This window comes from Sparus aurata, chromosome 21, assembly GCF_900880675.1.
Source record: "Sparus aurata chromosome 21, fSpaAur1.1, whole genome shotgun sequence".
Taxonomy (NCBI): domain Eukaryota; kingdom Metazoa; phylum Chordata; class Actinopteri; order Spariformes; family Sparidae; genus Sparus; species Sparus aurata.
In genome coordinates this window covers 9,072,651-9,092,348 of record NC_044207.1, presented here as the reverse complement: position 1 = coordinate 9,092,348, position 19,698 = coordinate 9,072,651, and the positions used below count along the sequence as shown (strand labels likewise).

The window sequence follows — 19,698 nt, the reverse complement described above, 5'->3', positions numbered from 1 at the left end:
TCATTTAGCTCGGTGTTTGCGCTCTCTTCTCTGTAAATAATAACAGCTTTGTGTATTTCAGGGAGCATTTAGGCATTTAATCACAGCTCAAGGGTAAGACCAAACCGTATAAAGTCTGATGTGAAGGTCACCAAGTTGATTCCAGCCCTCCATGTCGGAGGGGCGGGCAGATTAGGAGGGGGAGGTTTACAACCCTCTGCTTTCCAGCTAAAGGTCCCCAGGGAGTATCAAACTACCACGTCTGCAGCTGGAAGAGAGGGGAAGAGGAGAGGGGGATCAAAATAAGCCGACTGTAAGATAGGGAAGAGAGGACGGCGAGGAGTTAGGACCGCTTCATGACAACAAAGTCGGCTGCAGCATCTGGAGCAAAGTAGAACTTGGACATAAAATACGCACAGGGTGCAGCTCCAGGGTCCCCCCTTCAGACTTCCTGCTTCCAGTAACGTCCGATAACTTGGTTAAAATTCACCAAAACGCGAGAAGAATGCACAGACTGGACAAATACCTCTCGTGTTATAAGTAACTCGAGTTTCTGTGTGTCCTCTGGAAACTCTCTTTTTGCGCTGTGCGCATAGTCGATCTCAGTTTCGCCCGGAAAGTCGTTCGAGGGATACGTTTTTTTTCTTTCACATATAATGTTCTGACAAACAGCACAGTGAAGTTTGCGCGAAGTGTCACAGGAAGAGCTGTCAATTTTTAGCGTTGTTTTTTGGAGAGTCAGGTGATGGCACCGGAGCTGAAATCGCTTGTCCGGCTGCTGCTGCTGGCAGTGGTGTGGGAGCTGAGCGCGCAGGGGGCGACGGAGCGACAAATCAATCCAGAGGTGAGGAATAAAGCCAGAGGTGAGGAATAAAGCCAGAGGTGAGGAGAAAAGACAGGTATGAGGGGTGTAGTCAGACAGAATAAAGTCGTTTAATGCAAAAATTGGGGGATAAAGTAAAAAAACAACAACAAATAAATACAGAACTGAAGAATTAGGTCAGATTTAAATCCTGGACTGATGATAAACATACTAAATAAACCAGACAAATAAATCGAGAATCAAGCAATGAGACGAATGAATCCAGAAAAGAGAAATAAAACCAGATAAATAAATGCAGAATAGATGAATAAACCAAATAATTAAATTAAAATTGGCTTATAACCTGATAAATAAATCTAGGAAAGTTGGGATAAGGAAAGACATCTAGAGCGCAGGAGAAAAAGAAAGGTTTAAATTATGAGCGAATGAGAAATACTGCATTCTCACAAGACGGAAGGATCTTTCCTGCTACTCATCACATTTTTTATTTTATTCGATCAGATTGTTAAACGTCATTATGAATAACAGTCAAACAGTTCAGCAGGAATATGGGCGAGGCTTTGACCCTGGGTCAGAGGAAGCAGCCCATAATGACGATAATGAAAACAGTGAGAAATGCTGAGGGGGCAAAAGCAGGAGAGGGAGAGAAAAAGCAAATAATGAGAAATGCATGAGCTTGTATTGTGGTCGGGGCAGAGACAGAGGCAATTTTTGTGGGAGTGGAGGGGGGGATTGATAGTTGTGGGTACAGTTCTATTCAGAGGGATGGGGAGATGTAATTGTTGACATCTGTCCTGAGTTAGGGCGCAGCGGGCTGGGGGGAGGTGGGCTTTTACAATCTGAGAGCTTCTGCAGCATCTCAGCCATGGTCAGTTGTGGAAAAACACTTAGCACAGTTTGAAGTCGAGTTAAGTTAAAGGCTTCCAATCGCCCACAGAGCTGAGGTACCAGGTCTAATTAGTGTTGTACATTCTCTCTGCCCTGCTCTGCTCTGTTCTGTTCTGTTCTGTTCGGTTCAGTCTGCAGTATCAGCAATCCTCCAGCCCTGTTCTGTGTTAATGTTGCAGGAAGTGACATTGTTATGATACCACATACACACCGGCCTCTTTCAACATCATTAGCGAGCATTCTGCGTGCATGTATGAGCGTGTGTGGGTGTGCATTTAGATGCCTAAATGATATTGGTAGGTCACGCAGTGGCGCCAAATGTCTCTCCAATCATTCTCTCCTGTCTGTGGCCTACGGAATAATTCCAGCTGTGCTAGTGGAAGAAAATGGAGTTAACTCCACTGACCTACATAAGACTGTCAACTCAAAGGCCAATCTGTGACTCAGATGTAAACCGAAGAGCTTGCCCATGAACACAATCCAAAACCTAGGATTGGAACCTGCTATGGCTTTTACGATTTATTGTTTGAATACTTGACGAAAAATAAATCTAAGTTGTTAATATTTTCTGATGCAGTTAGGGGATTGTTTCCATTCAAGGGTAATACATGCCTATAATTGCCAATCGAGAGCAATTAAGAAAGACACAAATGAATCCATAAATTCAAATCTTACATGACATATGTTTGAGTCATTTTTGCTGTTTATTATATGTTCAAAGGACCATATATTTAGCAAATGGCTGGTAGCTAACCCTGTAGCCATACCAGGGACGCAAACTTGAAGGAATTTCCTCAACTGCTTAGATGTGTTAACAATCAATTATTGGTTATAACTGGTCTGGGAATAGATTTGAAAAATACTTTTAAATTCATACTAACAAAATAATACTTTCCCTTCAATTTGTGATGCTCTGACTCCCCCTTCGAGGCCATTCGACAAGATGCTGGTAGTTCTAGCACCTCAAACGTCAAAGCCATTTTTCCTGCAAAAGCAAAAAAGAAGTGCTGGAAAAGTCTAAAGAAGAAGAAAGGAGGCAGTCATGCAAGTTAGGCCAGACAGCATGGGTGTAATTGTTATCAAGTCATGACCTGAATCTAGAAATTCAAATTCGTAGATGAGTTTCAATATGTTGGTTGCTTTGTTAATTCTGTTTTGAGTGGATCTTTTTCTATCAGCAACATCAACTTTCAAAAATGAGCAAGCCTGCGTGAGAAAAACTGGAACTTCTGAGCTACAGCATAACAATTTTAATGGAAAAAAAAAAAGTAGAAAGACTATTAAGTTTCTGTGGAAACCCACCAAAATGTACAGACAGGTTTGACCTGCCACGGAAAGTGCGTTGGTTCAATACGTTTATATTCATGTGGTGATTCACATGCTCTGTTTTTATGACATCTTTGTAAAACCACTTGATTCCGGTGTCCCTCATTTAACGTCAATGCTACTGGGGATGTTTGTGATTTCACATGTCTCCACATGCCTCCACAAACCCACAAGTCACCAATATCAGCGCACAGTTCCGCTATGGAGGAGGATATTTGTGTTTTAATTAGCAATAAGTTTAATTAAGTGAGTGGTTGTCTGCTGGTCAGTGGGTGCGTGTTGCTGAGATAAACAGTCGGGGTTGTCAGAGGATGTAGATGCACAAGTCATGTCCTGTGGTCTGTGGAAGAGACAGGAAGCGGGCAGTGGGCTTTTGTTTCGTGGCTAAAAACACCTTGGTGTGTCAGCAGCCACCTGCGTGTGACACGCACACACATCTTCTCCCACATGTGCACAGATCTCTTCCTGGGCACACGCACGCAGAAATTGCTACAAGCTGAGGTAACTCACTACAAAGGAAGATAAATGGACATGAGATGACATGATGAAGGCAGAGTGGGGAAGACAGTGAGGAGGCTGTTGCTGACAAGAAAGAAAGGCATTGTGGTGATGCGAGTGATGCAATCTGGGAAAAGGACAGTTGGAAAATGTAGCAATTAACCAGCTGAAAACGACAGGATGTAAATCATAGCTGTCGTGCACACATCCTGTATGAATGCACAGCCTGTCTTTTTACATCGGCTCCTAACGGGAATGAGCACACATGCAAGAGGATTCAGGCTGGTTGACTTTACACTAGTCCCATCTTGATGTCTCACTGGTCATTTAGAGGAAGAATAAAAGGAAGGAACGAAGTCACATCCTAAAGGTCACCAGTGGGTGGCCCGAGGGCCACCTCCCTGAGGAAAGATAGGAGGTGTTACAGGAAATAAGGTAATGCTCTAAGTCATTATCTCATTTCCTGTTCACACAGGAAGTAAGCAGCGAGCCACATTTCGGGGAAGCTTTTTTCATTTTTCCCATTGAAATTTAGTTGGGATTGACTTATTGCTCAAATTACATTGATAATCCACTTTGTCTTATTGTTGGCTGGAGGAGATTTGCTTTAACAGACAACAGCTGAGGGATTACACACGCACACACACACACACACACATACACACACACACACACACACACACACACACACACATATATATTTTTTTATAAATCTTTCTAAACCTTTCTACAAGTGTGTTGAGAAGCTCCTGGCCAGAGAGTTCAGCCAGGTCGTAAATGTTTTCCTAACAGAATGGCATTAGCCTCGGGCAAATGTTCATAAAGCAAGAAAGAATGCAACTAGTTTGATTTAAACGTGCTACGCTGAATACACCTACACACAAACTCCCTCACACACACACACACACACACACACAGTCACACGCAAACAGCCAGTAACGAGCTGTTGCAAGTGAAGTGGGAGCAATAATTTCATACGTTTATGACAGCTGACATAATACTGCAGCACTCCGGGCAGAGTGAGTGGATGTGTAATGAGGAGCTGTGTGTGTGTGCTGTATACCCAGCATGCTTCAGTTGGACTCCCATCGCTGTTGACCAGAGTTTCTTTCCATTGGCCCTCACCGAACGGAACAACTGACTCTCTTTCTTTTCTGAAATGCAATCCCTCCCCCTCGCTCTCTCATCCTATGCAAAAGGAGGACATCCATAGCAACCGTTGTTTGATTCTTTGCAGATCTTCCATTAAACAATAAACTCACATCACTGCATACGAGCAAGCTGCGCCCTTTACCTCACCATCCTGGATTCAACTTCGTAAGAGCACTTCTGCGCTGCGCTTCTTTATGTCCGCGCGTTCTTAAAAATCAAGGCATTAAGTGGCTTTAACAACAACAGCAGCTGCAAGGGGTTATTTTGAAAGACGAGTTACTAATTAGAGGAAAGACATTTTTATTTGAATAAAAACATATATAGTCTTATGTAGTGTCATCACTAACACGTGAACAGCAGTCTTCATAGGGCCAGAATAAGTAGTTCAAAAACATGTAGAGAATTTCAAATTGCTTCAACTGGTGGTCAAACAGTTGACATATAGTTAGCTTAAAGTAATGGAACGGTTGAAATAGGCTAGTTAGCTTAAGTAGCCTAATGGATAAACAGTTGAAATAATAAGCTTAAAGTAATGAAAAAACTTTTCAGATAGTTTGCTCAAAGTAATGCATAAGTGAAAAAGCTCAAATTCAGGGATATATGGTCAGAGCAAATATAATGAATTAACAGTTGTAACAAGGTTATAAGTAATGGATAAATAAATGAAATTATGGGTTGTCAGTGAAAGGGTATTTAAGTTCATCGGTGTGGGCTGTGGCTGTACGACTGACCAAAAAGGTAATCACCGCTCTACATCAGAAGACTGTATTAGCTTGGGCTGTCATCTCCTGTGCCACTGTAAATAGTGCCCATTTCCTTTTCCTGCTACTACTTCAGTTACTCAGCCAGACTCACCCATTAGTGTGGTCAAAAATAGCCAAGTGTGACGGTGAATAAGACTTTGTCAAGTCACCTGAGGGACCCGTGAAAGAGGTGTGGGAGCCTTAATGTTGAAACAAATGTCCAGTGTCACTCAACAGCAGCCTTTTGACTGAGCTGGGGGCAAAGTTCGGATTTTGTAGAAAGGAAAACAGCGAATGTGCCTGAGAGAAGAATATGGTTTCAAGCACAGTCAGATCACCCCTTAAACACCATATTTCTTACATCCACGGTGAAACACATCTAGTTCCTGAGATGCTAAACTTTGTGTTCGACTTTCCCGCTCATGTGGACGTGCTGTAACAGTGGCAAACACTGAGTCTTTATGTGACCAGTGGAGCTCCACGGGTGAGTCAGAACCAGAAAGGGCTCATTCAGGGACGAAGTCTAAACACTGAGACCTCCATGTCTCTCTAGGACAGACAGAGAGAGAGAGATTACACCTTCGAGGGCCTCCAAAATGCCCTTCTGCCATTCACTCCTGCCCAAACTCAAACAAGTATAGTCACGCATAAATATAAACCCGCAGACCTAAGCACATAATCAGCTAATCCATGTCAGCACTGCTTTCAGACTTTTACTTTGTACTGTACAATATTAGTGGAAAAATTTTGAAACAAGGCAGTTAAACGTGTTTTGCCTTCATTGTATTTAGCAACCTTTAGCGGCAGATGGGCAGTAATTGAGTGGATCTGGGTGTGGTTCTTCATAAGTATTTACCCTCAAGTCTCTGGGTTTTCCATAAGAGAGGGATGAGGGAGAGGAGAGGAGAGGAGAAGGGGTGGAGTGACGAGGCGAAGACAGAGACATGGACGTGGGGGGAAGAGTTTGACTTTGAGGTTTGGATGCGAGGTTGAAGAAATTCCCAGTTAAATTACTGACTGACGCTGCTGCTCGACTTGAGACATCGGCTGAGGTTGCCCAAGGCCCGAGTCTCACCCTGGGACACTCCCTATATTTCAATCTTCTCTCCCTCAGTCCCCTTCTCTGCACAAACAACAAGTAAACCTATCCATCAAGCACCAGCGTGCCCCCCAAAAAGGTCATTTTTGACAGGCAGCCTTTATCAGCCAAGCCCATACTATATCCAAACAATAAAACACATCCTAAAAGTGCATTACAAGCACACAAAGTGACTGCGCACAGCAGAATATCAAAGCGGTCTCGGTTTTCACTGTGCTCACAATAGCTTCAGTGTTATTTTTCGGCTCTAGTTTGAGAGGGAAAGAGTTTAGGAGAAGCTGTGTGGGAGAGGTGCGGAGCGAAGCCACTGGCACTGGTCCAGATGTCAAACCAGCACCGCAGAGAAATGGGTTTCCAGGGGAAAGTAAGGTCAGGCTAAGCCGAGACCAAGGGAACTGAAGGCATGGAGAACTCAGTGACCATCATAAGACATGCTTGAGGAGCTTCAAATTCAGTCTTTCTTCATGTATAAATCCAACAGATGAGTTCAGTTATAACTGTCACAATCTGCACCGAAACGCAAACAAGTCGCTACAGGATGCCTTCAGTGTAGAAACTGAGGTTAATCTTTAACTCTTTTTGGGGGATTTCCCTTTTCAGTTTCTGTCCGGCCGTGTTTATGTTGAAACCTGACCCGACTTTGTTTGAAGCTTTTGGGGGGGGGGGGGCTTGAGCTTGGCATTATTCTTTTATGTCGACTTTAGTTTCCATGCACTACAGTCTTCAGTGGAGAGCTGAATGATGGTTGAATAGCTTTTGTGTTTAGTCATTACATGGAGACGTGCCAGTGGCTTGAAATAATTTTGCTCTGACTGTCCAAATATCCAGATATCAAAACACAGCACAGCGATATTCAAGAACTTGTTTTCGCTGTCGGGGAGGAATGTGTTTTTGCTGCAGTCGCCCAAAAACATCCTGAACTTGTAGTCCCTGTAAGTCATAATCAGTATCAAACCAAATAGTTTCTTAATGCTGGTCCTGACTTTGATTAACAGTCTCAGCTGAGGTATCACATGTTTCTGTGGATGTTTCAAACGTAACCTTGTTTTCTTTCTTTTTTCTACTGCGACGGGATTTTCCTTGGTTGCGTGTTGCAATGTTACTCATGAGCTGCGCTGTTGTCTCCTTTTTGTTTCGCTTTGAAGTCATGGCTGCAGCAGTACGGCTACCTGCCTCCAGGGGACATGAGGACCCATTCCCTTCGATCCCCACAGTCAGTCCCCTCAGCCATCGCCGCCATGCAGAGGTTCTACGGCCTCACTGTCACCGGCACCTTTGACACCAACACTATTGAGTGAGCGCAGTCAAACAGCTTTACTTTTCATGTCGTAAAAGTATAGCCTTCAAAACACAAATTAAAAGTACTATTTCTTACCCTGTTTTGAGCGGATTATGTCTTGTCTTTTCCAGGGCCATGCAGCGACCGCGCTGTGGCGTGCCAGATAAGTTTGGTGCCGAGCTGAAGACCAACCTCAGGAGGAAGCGATACGCCATCCAGGGCCTGAAGTGGAAGAAGAACGAAATCACTTTCTCGTAAGTCAGCACACGTCAAAGTGAATGTGCTGCAACTGCAACAAGACATGATGGAACAGTACCCATGACTTGAATTTTCTGCTTAATTTCACGTTTGTACCCAATGAGCCAAAAACAAGTGAGGTGACTATTATATGACTGAAATGGTTTTCCCATGAAGAGGGAATAACTCCAAACCCTGTCTCAACTCTCCCACCCTTCCCCCTCTCACTCCCACACACAATTACACACTCCTCAGTATACAGAACTACACCCCTAAGGTCGGCGAGTACGAGACCCACGAGGCCATCAGGAAGGCCTTCAAGGTGTGGGAGGGCGTCACCCCACTCCGTTTCCGGGAAATCCCCTACAGTTACATACGGGACAAGGTGGAGGAGTTTGCAGACATCATGCTCTTCTTCGCCGAGGGTTTCCATGGTGACAGCAGCCCGTTCGATGGTGAGGGAGGTTTCCTGGCACATGCCTATTTCCCTGGGAATGGCATCGGAGGGGACACCCACTTTGATGCAGCTGAGCCGTGGACTATTGGAAACAAGGATCTGTTAGGTGAGGCTCTGATGAATCTGTGTTGAAACAAGGGGATTTTTTTTTTCTTTAGATGAAAATGTGATGACACAAATACTGGGAGTTAACTTTTATGCTGGGGAGTCGGGACTCTTTATTTTGCTGTTGTGAGCAAAACATGAGCAACAACAGGTCCAGTCTTGTGTCGGTGCATTTGAGGAAGAACATGCCTTTGCTTTGGTAATGCCGCAGAAATAGAGAAGTGTTTATTTTTGGTTCAGCAGACACACAGTTTTGCAACATCGGCTGTTTGTGTCTGACACATAATCACCAGACCTGCAGATGACTTTATTGTTGATTTACTGACGTGATATGCGTGTGCTTGAGTCACTTAAAAATGAGGAAATAGCAACATATGCTCTTCTCTTTAAGTGCTCATTGTATTGTCAGCATTAGCGTGAGATCAAACTCAGTTCATTATACCAAATAACTTTCATTATTAGAAAAATAAGTCATATTAAATTGTGTTTTTGTTTTGACGCCATTCCAGGTAATGATGTTTTCCTGGTTGCGGTGCATGAACTGGGTCATGCCCTTGGTCTGGAGCACTCCAATGATCCGTCAGCCATCATGGCTCCCTTTTACCAGTGGATGGACACTGAGACCTTCCGACTCCCCGATGACGATCGCAGAGGCATACAGCAACTTTATGGTGCGTTTTCCGCAGTTCAGCAACCACATCATCATCCAAAACAGAACTCTGTCTTTATCTGCTGGTCGCACTTTTAACTCTCCAGTGTTTGAAGCATAAAAAACTTCAGTGAAACACCGAGAGAAAACTGCAGACTTGAAAGATAGAATTAAAACACTGAATTTCTCCCATGATGTATAAATAAAAAAAATGTGTCCAAATCTTGTGATATTTTTGCTCCGAACCCTTTCTGTATTCTGTCTGTGTTATCGTTGGTGGTTTGTTTTCTCTCTGTTGTCTGCTTCTTCACGACCTATAATCTACATGGGGGATCATTACGTTTCATTTGATCTTCGAAGACCAGTATTATATGATGTGTACAGGTTAAAGTTGGGTCTCTGAAAATCATTTTCACATGTCCTTGTTCACACAGGATCTGGATCAGGCCCTCAGCCCCCTCCTGTAACACCCCGTACGCCGAACCATGGCCCCGATCCCACATATGCCCCAGACATGCCTCGCTTTGGTCCCAACATCTGTGATGGGCACTTCGACACCATCGGCATCCTCAGAGGAGAAATGTTTGTGTTTAAGGTAAACCACGATGCCCTTGTTGGACTGTTGATGTGACAGTTTGCCTAGCAGGCTGTTAATAAATCTCGTCTCTTTCAGGATAAATGGTTCTGGAGGGTACGTAACAACCATGTTCTGGATGGATATCCCATGCCGATTGGTCACTTTTGGAGAGGACTGCCCACTCATGTCAATGCTGCTTTTGAAAGGGAAGATGGGAAATTTGCTTTCTTTAAAGGTAAGTCTGGTTTTTGGTACACTGACAAAACATTCACACCATCTCCCCTTTCAAAAAGCAGACATCATCCAACAGCCTACATTGTGCGTTAATCTCACCAATGTTCGTCTTCTGTTTCTGAATCTCTGTGTCCAAACTCTGCATCACTCTCTCTCTAGGGGACAGGTATTGGGTGTTCACTGAATCAATTCTGGATCCAGGTTACCCTAAAAGTCTAAAGGAAATGGGTGCTGGACTTCCCAAAGATCGAATAGATGCAGCTCTCTTCTACACCCCCACTGGACAGACATTCTACTTCAGAGCAAACAAGTAAGTCAGCTTATTTGTGTGTGTGTGTGTGTGTGTGTGTGTGTGTGTGTGTGTGTGTGTGCGTGCGTGTGTGTGTGTGTGTGTGCGGTGTGTGTGTGTGTATATGTGTGTGTGTGTGTGTGTGTGTGAAATCCTGCAACAAAACTGTGCTGAACTTTGTAAACAACTAATACTGAAGAAAATTCCGTCACCAAACACATGTTTGAATGTTGACCATATAAGGTCCCAGTGCTTGGAGTCAGCCACTTATCCTGAATTACAAACCTGAGTCTCATTTCAACATTTAAACAGACCTTGAGGAACTAAGCCTCCCCATATTTAAACCGTAGTCATTGTTGTGAAAGGTTTGGTAAAGTATGGCAGTCAGTGATTATGGTGCAAACAGCCACCTACATAAACAAAGTCCAAGGCAAGAGGAGGCTTTTATTTAAGAAACAACATGCCCTATGACCAGACAGCACCTTTACTCCTCGTCTTAGTCTATTCAGAGAGAGTCGGATTGTTGGAAGAGTCAACACCAATCCATCTGCAATATTTCAACACCAGTTTTGTGGTCTGTCTCGAGGTTTAGTCTTGTAGATACACACACAGTGAATCACAGCAACTTTGGGGAATCAAATCCAAGTCAAGTCTCAAGTCCAGTCTTAAATACTTTAGACCAAAGAAAAATCAGGTCTCAAGTCATTTGGGACGAGTCCAAGTCAAGTTTGTCAGAACAAGACTCAAATCTTCTCTGAAGTCATGGAGCAAGTCTAAATCAAGTCTCAAGTCTCAGGTTTATCAAGATAAGTCCTTTATGGCAAGTCTGAGTCAAGTCTCAAAAAAGTATTTAGTCTTCTACAGAAAGTCTACATAAAGTTTGTCACAACAAGTCTCACGTTCTTTAGAGCAAGTTTAAGTCAAGCCTCAAGTAATGTAGGCAAGGTCCAACTCAAGTCTACCGAGTCTTAAATCAAGTACCAAAGAAAAGTTTCAAGTCATTCGTGACAAGTCCAAGTCCAGTCTGTCCGAGTTCTTAAGACTCGCCTTTTAAGTTTAAATCAAGTATCAAGTATATCAAAACAAGTCTCAAGTCAAGTCCTTTTCATAGCAAATTTGAGTCAAGTCTTAGACAAATCCAATTCAAGTAGCATATCTTTCAGAACAAATCCAAGTCAAGTCAACTCTAACCCAGAGTGCGAGTCAGGGAGCAAGTTTTTCAGGGGTCTGTATGCGAACATGAGCTCACTAGCTGTTTCTCTCTTTTCCTTTCCGTCCTTCTTTACCTGTCTCTTATGCTCTGTTTAGGTATTACCGTTTCAATGAAGAAACGCAATCGGTTGATGATGGCTATCCCAAAGCAGTTAGTGTGTGGCAGGGAGTGCCTGACAACATCAAGGCGGCCTTCATGAGCAAAGATCAAGGTAAGGGGTTGTGTGTGTGTGTGTGTGTGTATATAGTGTGTCTTTGAGTATTTTCTTGTGTGAAAAGGTCTGTATCTCACATTTCGGTTTTCCACCCCTCAGCATACACCTACTTCTACAAAGCCAACAAGTATTGGAAGTTCAACAACCAGATGATGCGTGTGGAGCCTGGATACCCCAAATCTGCCCTCCGTGACTGGATGGGCTGCCCCAATGAAGACCCCAAGACAGACGGAGGAAGAGGCGGAGGTGGACACGACAAGGACAAGGAGCGGGAGAAGGACAAGGAACGGGAGGATAAAGACAAAACTAGAGATAGAGAGAGGGAAAGGGAGAGGGAGAGGGAGAGGGAAAGGGAGAGGGAAAGGGAGAGGGAGAGAGAGAGGGAAAGGGAGAAGGAGAAGGATGAGGAAACGGAGGTGATCATTATTAAGGTGGATGAGGAGGAAGGCGTTGGTGGTGGCAGTGGAGCAGCAGCGGTGGTTGTGCCACTGTTCCTGTTAGTGTGTGTGATTGCGACGCTGGCAGCCTTGGTGTTTTTCCGTCGGTACGGTACCCCACGCCGACTCCTCTACTGCCAACGATCTCTACTGGACAAGGTGTAGACGGAGGAGGAGGAGGAGGAGGAGGGGAGCGAGGGGGCAGGGAAAGATAGGGAGAGAAAGAGAAAAAAAGTGGAAGGAAACGTTGAACACGGATGATAAAGAGCAGGAGAGAACGAGATAAACTGGGGGAAGAGCAGAAGGAAAAGCACCCGACTTGCATTCCAAAATAGTCTTACCACTGCCCGATTCCTTCTGCTCTATCTTCAACTATTCCATCCTTCCATTTTTGTTCTTTTCTTCTCTCCCTCATGGCTCGGCCTGCCTCGTGGTTACTGACGCCAGCTCATTGCTGTTTGTTTTAGCCTTTTTCTGTGTCTTATTTTTAGGGTTTTGTGTCAGCGGTCAGTGTTTGTGTCCTTGTGAATTTCAGCTTCGAACCTGCATCTTCGCGATGCCCATTCTAGCATGTTCCTTCAAACCAAAAAAAAAAAAAAGCAAAGAGAGCGCGTTTGATCGCTCGTTCTTCCCCCTTGTAAACTTGCACACTCACATTAACACAAACATCTGGAACCCACAGTGGCGTAGTCATTGTGTTTCTTAATCTTCCAGTAAAGTAACATGTCAGAGCCAGTATGGACCATAAAAGGGAAACAAAACATTAGCTCAAGTCCTTATGAAGCATGAGAAACACTCATATCAGAGTTAAGCAATAAATGCGACTGTGTCTTTTCCTTTTTTATATCAGTGTCTTTAGTGCTGATTATTATTATAATGATGTTGTCATTATTATTATGACCATTACTATTATTGTTGTTGTCCTCTGTGTAAAGAATGTTTTTGTACATTGTCATTAAAAAGTCCTGCTGGACAGTGACATACAGTTTTGAAAGTGGCCTTAATTTTATATATGTGGGGACAGTGAATGGGGAAGGGGGTTATGTATTCTTGAAACTTGATTGTTTTTCTTTTTTTTTTTTCTTTTTTTTTTTTTACTTTGAATCCATCTCAAATGAAAAATAAATTGAAAGATCTGAAAATGACTCGTTTTTGTCATTGTACTTGTTTACAAATCATGGTGCTACATTACTAGTCAGGGGTTACAAGCAGTTTAACAACAATGATAATGATACTAGTGATAATGATAGTAATGATAATGATCTCGCTTCCTCAATGAGATTCTCTGTGTGTGTTCTCACTTATATTTTAAAGCTTTTCTCACTAAATAAAGTAATTTCAAAAGGCTTTCTGTGCTTTGATTTTCACTTAGTAAATCACTCACTTAATCCTCCTCCCTTTCTGCCACCTTTGTGTTAGCTTTTTTTTTTTTCTTTTTTTTTTTTTAGCTGAATTGGACCCCCTCAACTGTTTTACTGCGGTAATATTCCAACTTAGGTCCAGCTGCTGTCCTATCATCCAGCTCTTACCTGGACTCTTTACCTCTCATATCGATCACGCTGCTCCTCCGTCTTGTCTTTCCTGGACCTCCAGGTTTCTTGCTCCCCGACTGCACCACTCTGCGTTACTGGGGCTCGGAAACTGGCAGTCCAGAAACTGGGTCGGAAAACGCGGAATGGATCCAAAGCTTAAGTAGAAACAGGAATGAAGACGATTGTGTGAAGCCGTTGCTGCACAGCAGGAAAACATATCTCGGCTATACAGTTAGAGAAAGACAGAGAGAGAGAGTGTGTGTGTGTGTGTGTGTGTGTGTTTCAGACTCCAGAGGACCAAAAATCCATTATAAAAGTAGAAATACGAGGAAAAGAAATGCAAAGTCGAGGACATGGCCTTTTCCTTTGAGACTCGGGGTTTGGATTTAGGGATTTGATAAGCTGTGCAGAGGTTTAGTGAGCCAGTGCAGGTCCTCACAAGAACAGCAACACAAACATGCTCTCATGCATGTTTTGCACGGCCATAAATGCCTTTATTTGTGTGTTATGCGCTGCGTTTGTGCGCACACTCCCATCCAAAAATGTGCCAATAAAAGCTCAAACAGCAAACTTGGGCGTCTCCCCACCTCTTAATGATCGTGCTAATGAACAACTGCCACACAGCCATCGGACTCGCTGTAGAGACGACTGATTGTGAGAGAGAGAGAGAGCGTGGGTGGGGGTCGGGACTCTGTGATATGTTATGATTACAGCAACAGGGCTTTATGCAATTACAATGATGAGGTATTTTCCTATTGTGCCGAAAAAGATTTAGGGCGCCCATTCGTCTCCACTTTGCTGCAGTGTTTTGAAGAGCTTGGACTGGGGAGAGGAGTCACGAGGCTTTCTGGGGGGGGGAAGGAGGAGGAGGAGTGAGTAGGGTTAAGTCACATTTGGAGGCCAGAGATGGAGCAGAATTCCATGAGCAACATCTGGAATTCCAACTGCATCATGTAGGCCAGACACACAGCGGGACATGGCAGTGAGGAGGTGGGGGATGGGAGTCGGTTTGGATCTGTTTAATTGTTTTTTTTTTTTTTTTTTGTCGACATCACGGTCACAAAAAAAACGATGTGTCAGGAAAGAAAAGGGTTGTGTGTTGCCGGAGTCTTCTCTCTCAGCAGCTTTTACTGTGTTTCTTGTTTCTATACTCGTGCATGAAGCTTTCCTCGCTCAAACCGTCCCTTTGACCCGCACACAAGTGAGGCATTTAGCTGCGGGTCACTACTTGATGTTTTCTGCCTTCCCCAGCTGATTCTGCAGAGCGAGGAAAAAGAATCGCCTCAGCACAATTCTTCCCCACAGTCCTCTCTTTTCTCCTCTCTGTGTAACCGGAGCGCTTTTCTTCGCTGTCTGCGAAATGACTCACTCCTTTTTAACAAAAGCCCGACAAAAGACCACGCCACAGTTCCCCGGCCTCCTCCAGCCACCTCCACTCCTCCGGCTCTCACATTTCACCCAGATAACTGAAAAGGTCGTTTCGAGCCCTGATTCCAGCGCTACTGTCCGCTTTCTGCAAAAGCTGCTCCCCCTCAGTGCCAAGTGCCTCACATCCCATCCACTAATCTCCTTATCTCATCTCTCTGTCCACATCAAACTCATTAACGAGCTCCTTTTATGTGTCTGTCTTTCTCTTTCTGGACACTTCCTGTGTTTCAGCTGGCCTGTGTGTAGCCTGCGGGCTGATGAATGGAAACTTCCAAACAGGGGAAATCCTGCTCTTGGCTATTGTGCCTCATAATAGCCAAGAGGCACATCATACTGTAATTGCATGACCAACCTCAGAGCGCAGGCTGGGTAACTTTCCCATTAAAGGAGAATGAATGATTAACAGAGAACGGTTAGTGTCGCGTTCTGCCTGGTAACAAGGATGTGGTATGACGGAAGGGGGCATTTCTTAAGGGAACTGGTGAGTGGCTATATAGGTTACACATGGTTTTCATTTGCATCAGTTAAAAAGCTGTGCCACATCCTGCACCCAGCGCTAATACGGCGAACATGAACGCACGGTTTCTCTCTGGAGTCTTCGTCTCTTATGCCCACACACACACACACACACACACACACACACACACACACACACACACACAGATTGGATGTAAAGAGCTTTAACCCTAATGCAGCGTTCACTTCCACCACCAAAAAGCAGAGGTGATGCGCTCGCCTTTTGTTTAACTGTGAACAAATGGGACGGCCTCACGTGAAACTTGCTTTGCGTGTTTTGTGCTCATCAACAGATATCATTTTTCTTTTTTAGGGACCCTCTGGCCTATGTGGAGTGCCGCCATCAGGCCACAGTTTTAATGTACAAATACGGCGGTCTGCTGGCTCATCACTCCTTAAAGGGGGGAATTCTGCAACATAGCAAGGCACTCTCATAACTTTGAGAAACTTGTGGGAGACAGATTAAAAAAAAAAAATAAAAAATTTACTAGATGATTCTGCACTTCTGGCTCTGGGGGAGGCAGTTTTCATCCGATGGTCTGTCAACCACCTTGGTCAGAATTTTATAGCTATTAACTATTTTATGAACTCCCACGATTTTTTTCTTTTGTAATTTTGTGTTAATTTCACAGAACGACAACGTAAAGTAATGACTTTGTCCATCCTGTCCTGACTTTCCCTCTGGCGCCATACATCCGTCATGGCATTGGTACATTTCACTGCGACTTATGACCTTCTGACTTTCTGACTGAAATTCAGCACCAACATATCACGTTCCCCTCAGGATGAATTGTGACACTCTTAACTTTTCATCTCGAACCATCATCATCTTCGTTGCGTCAGTTGTACATTGTGTTTGATGCTAATTCATGTATTTTCTAGCATGCTAACACCCAGACTAATATGACGAGCATTGTATTAATTTTACCTGCTGAACATCGGCATATTAGCGTAGGCATTGTGAGCATGTTAGCGTTAACATTTGGCTGATTTGGTCTGTTTGTTTGCTGGTTGGTTGGTTTCTCCTGCAGGATGACACAAAAACTGTGGAACAGATTTCCACGAAACTTGAGTCAGGATGGAGAGATGATGGGAGGATGAGGTCTCGGCCCAGAACAGACCATATTAGTTTCCAGGAACTTTTTCTCGCTTTCTTTTTCTGAATTTCTCAGGAAATAATGATAATAATGGTGGATTTAGGTGGCTGGTTTCCATTAGTGAGCACAATTTGATGCTGGATTAGGCTTGACTGAATTAAAGTGGACTGTCGGGTCTTGGCAGAGATATGTGCCCTACTGAGTGAAGTGAAAGAAGATTTGATCCGTGCTGGCCCAACACAGTGAGGACAGTGAACACCTGACATTACAGACATTCCTGACCCTGATTACAGACCCATCAGATACTCTGTTGCATCATAGCAGGAAAAGCCCAGGCGTAAGCAATAACACTGATGATCACGTTGCCTTAAAGTGCCTCAGGAGGAGATGACAGTGAGCCGACCAGCACAACACCAGGCCTTCAAATTGTCTGACATGGTCAAAGTTATTAATTACTGTTATGAAAGGGCAAAAATCTGTAAAAAGGTATATCGCACCTCAGAGGTTTTTCTCTCCATGCGGTTGCTTTCTTCTTCAAAGTATCACAATAAGATACAAAAGTAGTTTGGACATTTAACACAGTACTTTGCACTACGTGTGGGTGCAAGAGTAGTTGCTACAACCTCTCTCTCTCTCACACACACACACAAACACACTGCTGGTGTAAGAGGGGGATCAATATGTTAATACTTTTTTCCGTTATGTCTGCATCTTATTATTCCATTTAGCTCCACACGGAGCTATGCATGGAAAATATCTTTCCCCATTAGTTGAACATAACTTTTCTGTGCGCCCTAGACGTCCCAATCTCAGCTTCAGCTGTTGCACTGTGTATTTCACCAACTGCTCGGTTTATGATCTTTCTTAGCGGTGCAGTTTTGCCAGTGTCTGCCCCCTCAGTGCTGAATCGGCTTAAAGCTATCAGTTTAAAGCTGCTGTACGTGCCTGCTTTTTTTTTTTTTGTTAAGCTTAGCACAATGTCTGCACTTTGAATTGGGTGTGGTGCGGCGGGAGCAGTCTCTTTTAAGCGGCCCAGAGAGGTATTGTGTGGGTGAAAAGAATACAGGTGCAGGGAAGTTGAAAGATTGACATTTTAGCTTCTTAAGGGGGCTTTTTTTCCTCCAAACCCCTGTCTCACATGGCGTGGTTTCCCGAGCCCATGCAGAAAAAACACCTCAATCGTGGGAGATGCTGATTCAGGCTCTCCAAGCCCAGCTACCCTTGTCCTGACCCAGCCATATCCGCAAGGAAACCCCCCTGCTTCACTCAGGGCCTGCTCGGGATGGTGGGCACATTTCATCGGACATCTAAATATATGTACAGTCACGGTCTGAACTCTTGAGACCCCCCCCAAATTATTCCCCCCTCCTCACCCTCCGCCACATCTCCTGCAGTCTGTTAATGAAGTATCATCCAACCTCCTTGCTTGGTATTTCTCCCCCTCTCACCGCCGCTTCCATCGCAACAGGCCACATCTGGTTTCCATAAGCACATACATGTCATCACAAAGAAGAGGAAGGGGGGAGGGGAGGGGAGGACTGAAAGAGGAGGGGGGGGGAAGGGTGTGTGCATATCAAGGGAAGCTTGAACTTCAAGGAGTGGCAAGACTGTCAAGATATTGCTGTTGTTTATCATCTCTCCAAACTCTTCTCGCATATGTTTTCTTGATGTGTGCCAGATTCCCTTCATTCATAGATTGAAAGGAAATGTACAAGGCCCACACTGCTCAGGCTAACCATGGGTAAATAGGACACCGAGCGAGAAAGAAAAACTCTAATTCGGGAGGAGAGTAAGAGGAAAGTCAGTGAGACATGCAGAGATCTGAAAGGCCACATCAGAGGTTGCCTTTGAAAGCGGAGCTTAGTGGGCCTCTAAGTTGAGTTCCTAACAGTGCTGGACACAAAGACCTATGTGGTTACACTGAAGGAGGGAGGGCTGGGAGGTGGTGGTGGTGGGGGGGGGGGGGGTGCTGCTTACAGAGCGAAAACATATTGTTTTTACTGCCCACTCATCGGCATAGGAGTGGCCTTTCTCAGCTGACTGGCTGGTCACGGAGGTCTCTACCATCAACCCGAGCTCTACACCAGACACAGGTGGTCCGTTGTGGTCCTGCAGCTGTCACGATTGGTCCTGTAAAAGACTCACAACCGTAGAAAACATTGTTCTGAGTCATCTCTACATCTGTGAACACAGGGCTGTCCAGCTGTTTCATTTTAGATTTGCTGAGAATGATTTATCCCAAATGTGGCATTCCAGAGAGCTGGACTGACAGAACTCTGCTCATCCTGGAGCAAAGCTGCAGTTGTCAGTTTTGAAAGTTGTGTTTTTAGGACATAAGTATTCATAATACAAAGACTGTTCTTAGCAGTGCCTGGAGTTTGGACAGATATAGGAGTTCTCGCTGGTGACACCTCTGGGGAGATCACATTATTGGTGATCTCACAATACATCTTGCCAGGCTTCGAGCTACTGGCTTGTGGCCGAACCACAGTGGCTCAACCAATCATCGTCCTATGAGGAATTACTGGCTGCTACAGGCGTGGTTTATGGAAAAGATGTTTTCGCTCTTCTCCTGATCCGAAAGTTTGATTTACCCACATGCACCAGTGGTAGCGCTCTCCTATTGATGATCTGATTGGTTAAAGTTTGCCTGTGATAGATTGTGACTGACAGATGGTTCATCCACTTGCTGTTTGAAAGCGACTGCCCTTTTCCAAACAGTTTCCAAGGACGACTTCCCAGATGGTCCTGTGTAACCAACCATCTTGTGTCTCAATTTACAGTTCCCTATATAAAGACAGCTCAGGTGGTCCTGATTTGACTTGACCGTATTAGATTTGCTCACTTTATGTTAAGGTTGCTGGGTTTTTTTTTTGTCGTTCTCATGAATGTTGTCTTAAATGTCTTTGATATTTGCAACTGACGC

The 19,698-nt window shown here is 44.2% G+C and overlaps 1 protein-coding gene across 1 annotated transcript; it reads left to right on the top strand.

Moving 5' to 3' along the window:
* The first annotated feature begins 219 nt into the window (after nucleotides 1–219).
* Nucleotides 220–13,258, top strand: mmp14b (matrix metallopeptidase 14b (membrane-inserted)). Its single transcript, XM_030403719.1, has 10 exons — nucleotides 220–823; nucleotides 7,654–7,802; nucleotides 7,919–8,041; nucleotides 8,280–8,587; nucleotides 9,096–9,257; nucleotides 9,670–9,830; nucleotides 9,909–10,047; nucleotides 10,206–10,356; nucleotides 11,644–11,759; nucleotides 11,862–13,258. Exons 1-10 carry the CDS (start codon nucleotides 725–727, stop codon nucleotides 12,362–12,364), a joined length of 1,911 nt encoding a protein of 636 aa, XP_030259579.1. The 5' UTR covers nucleotides 220–724; the 3' UTR covers nucleotides 12,365–13,258.
* The last annotated feature ends 6,440 nt before the right edge of the window (nucleotides 13,259–19,698 follow it).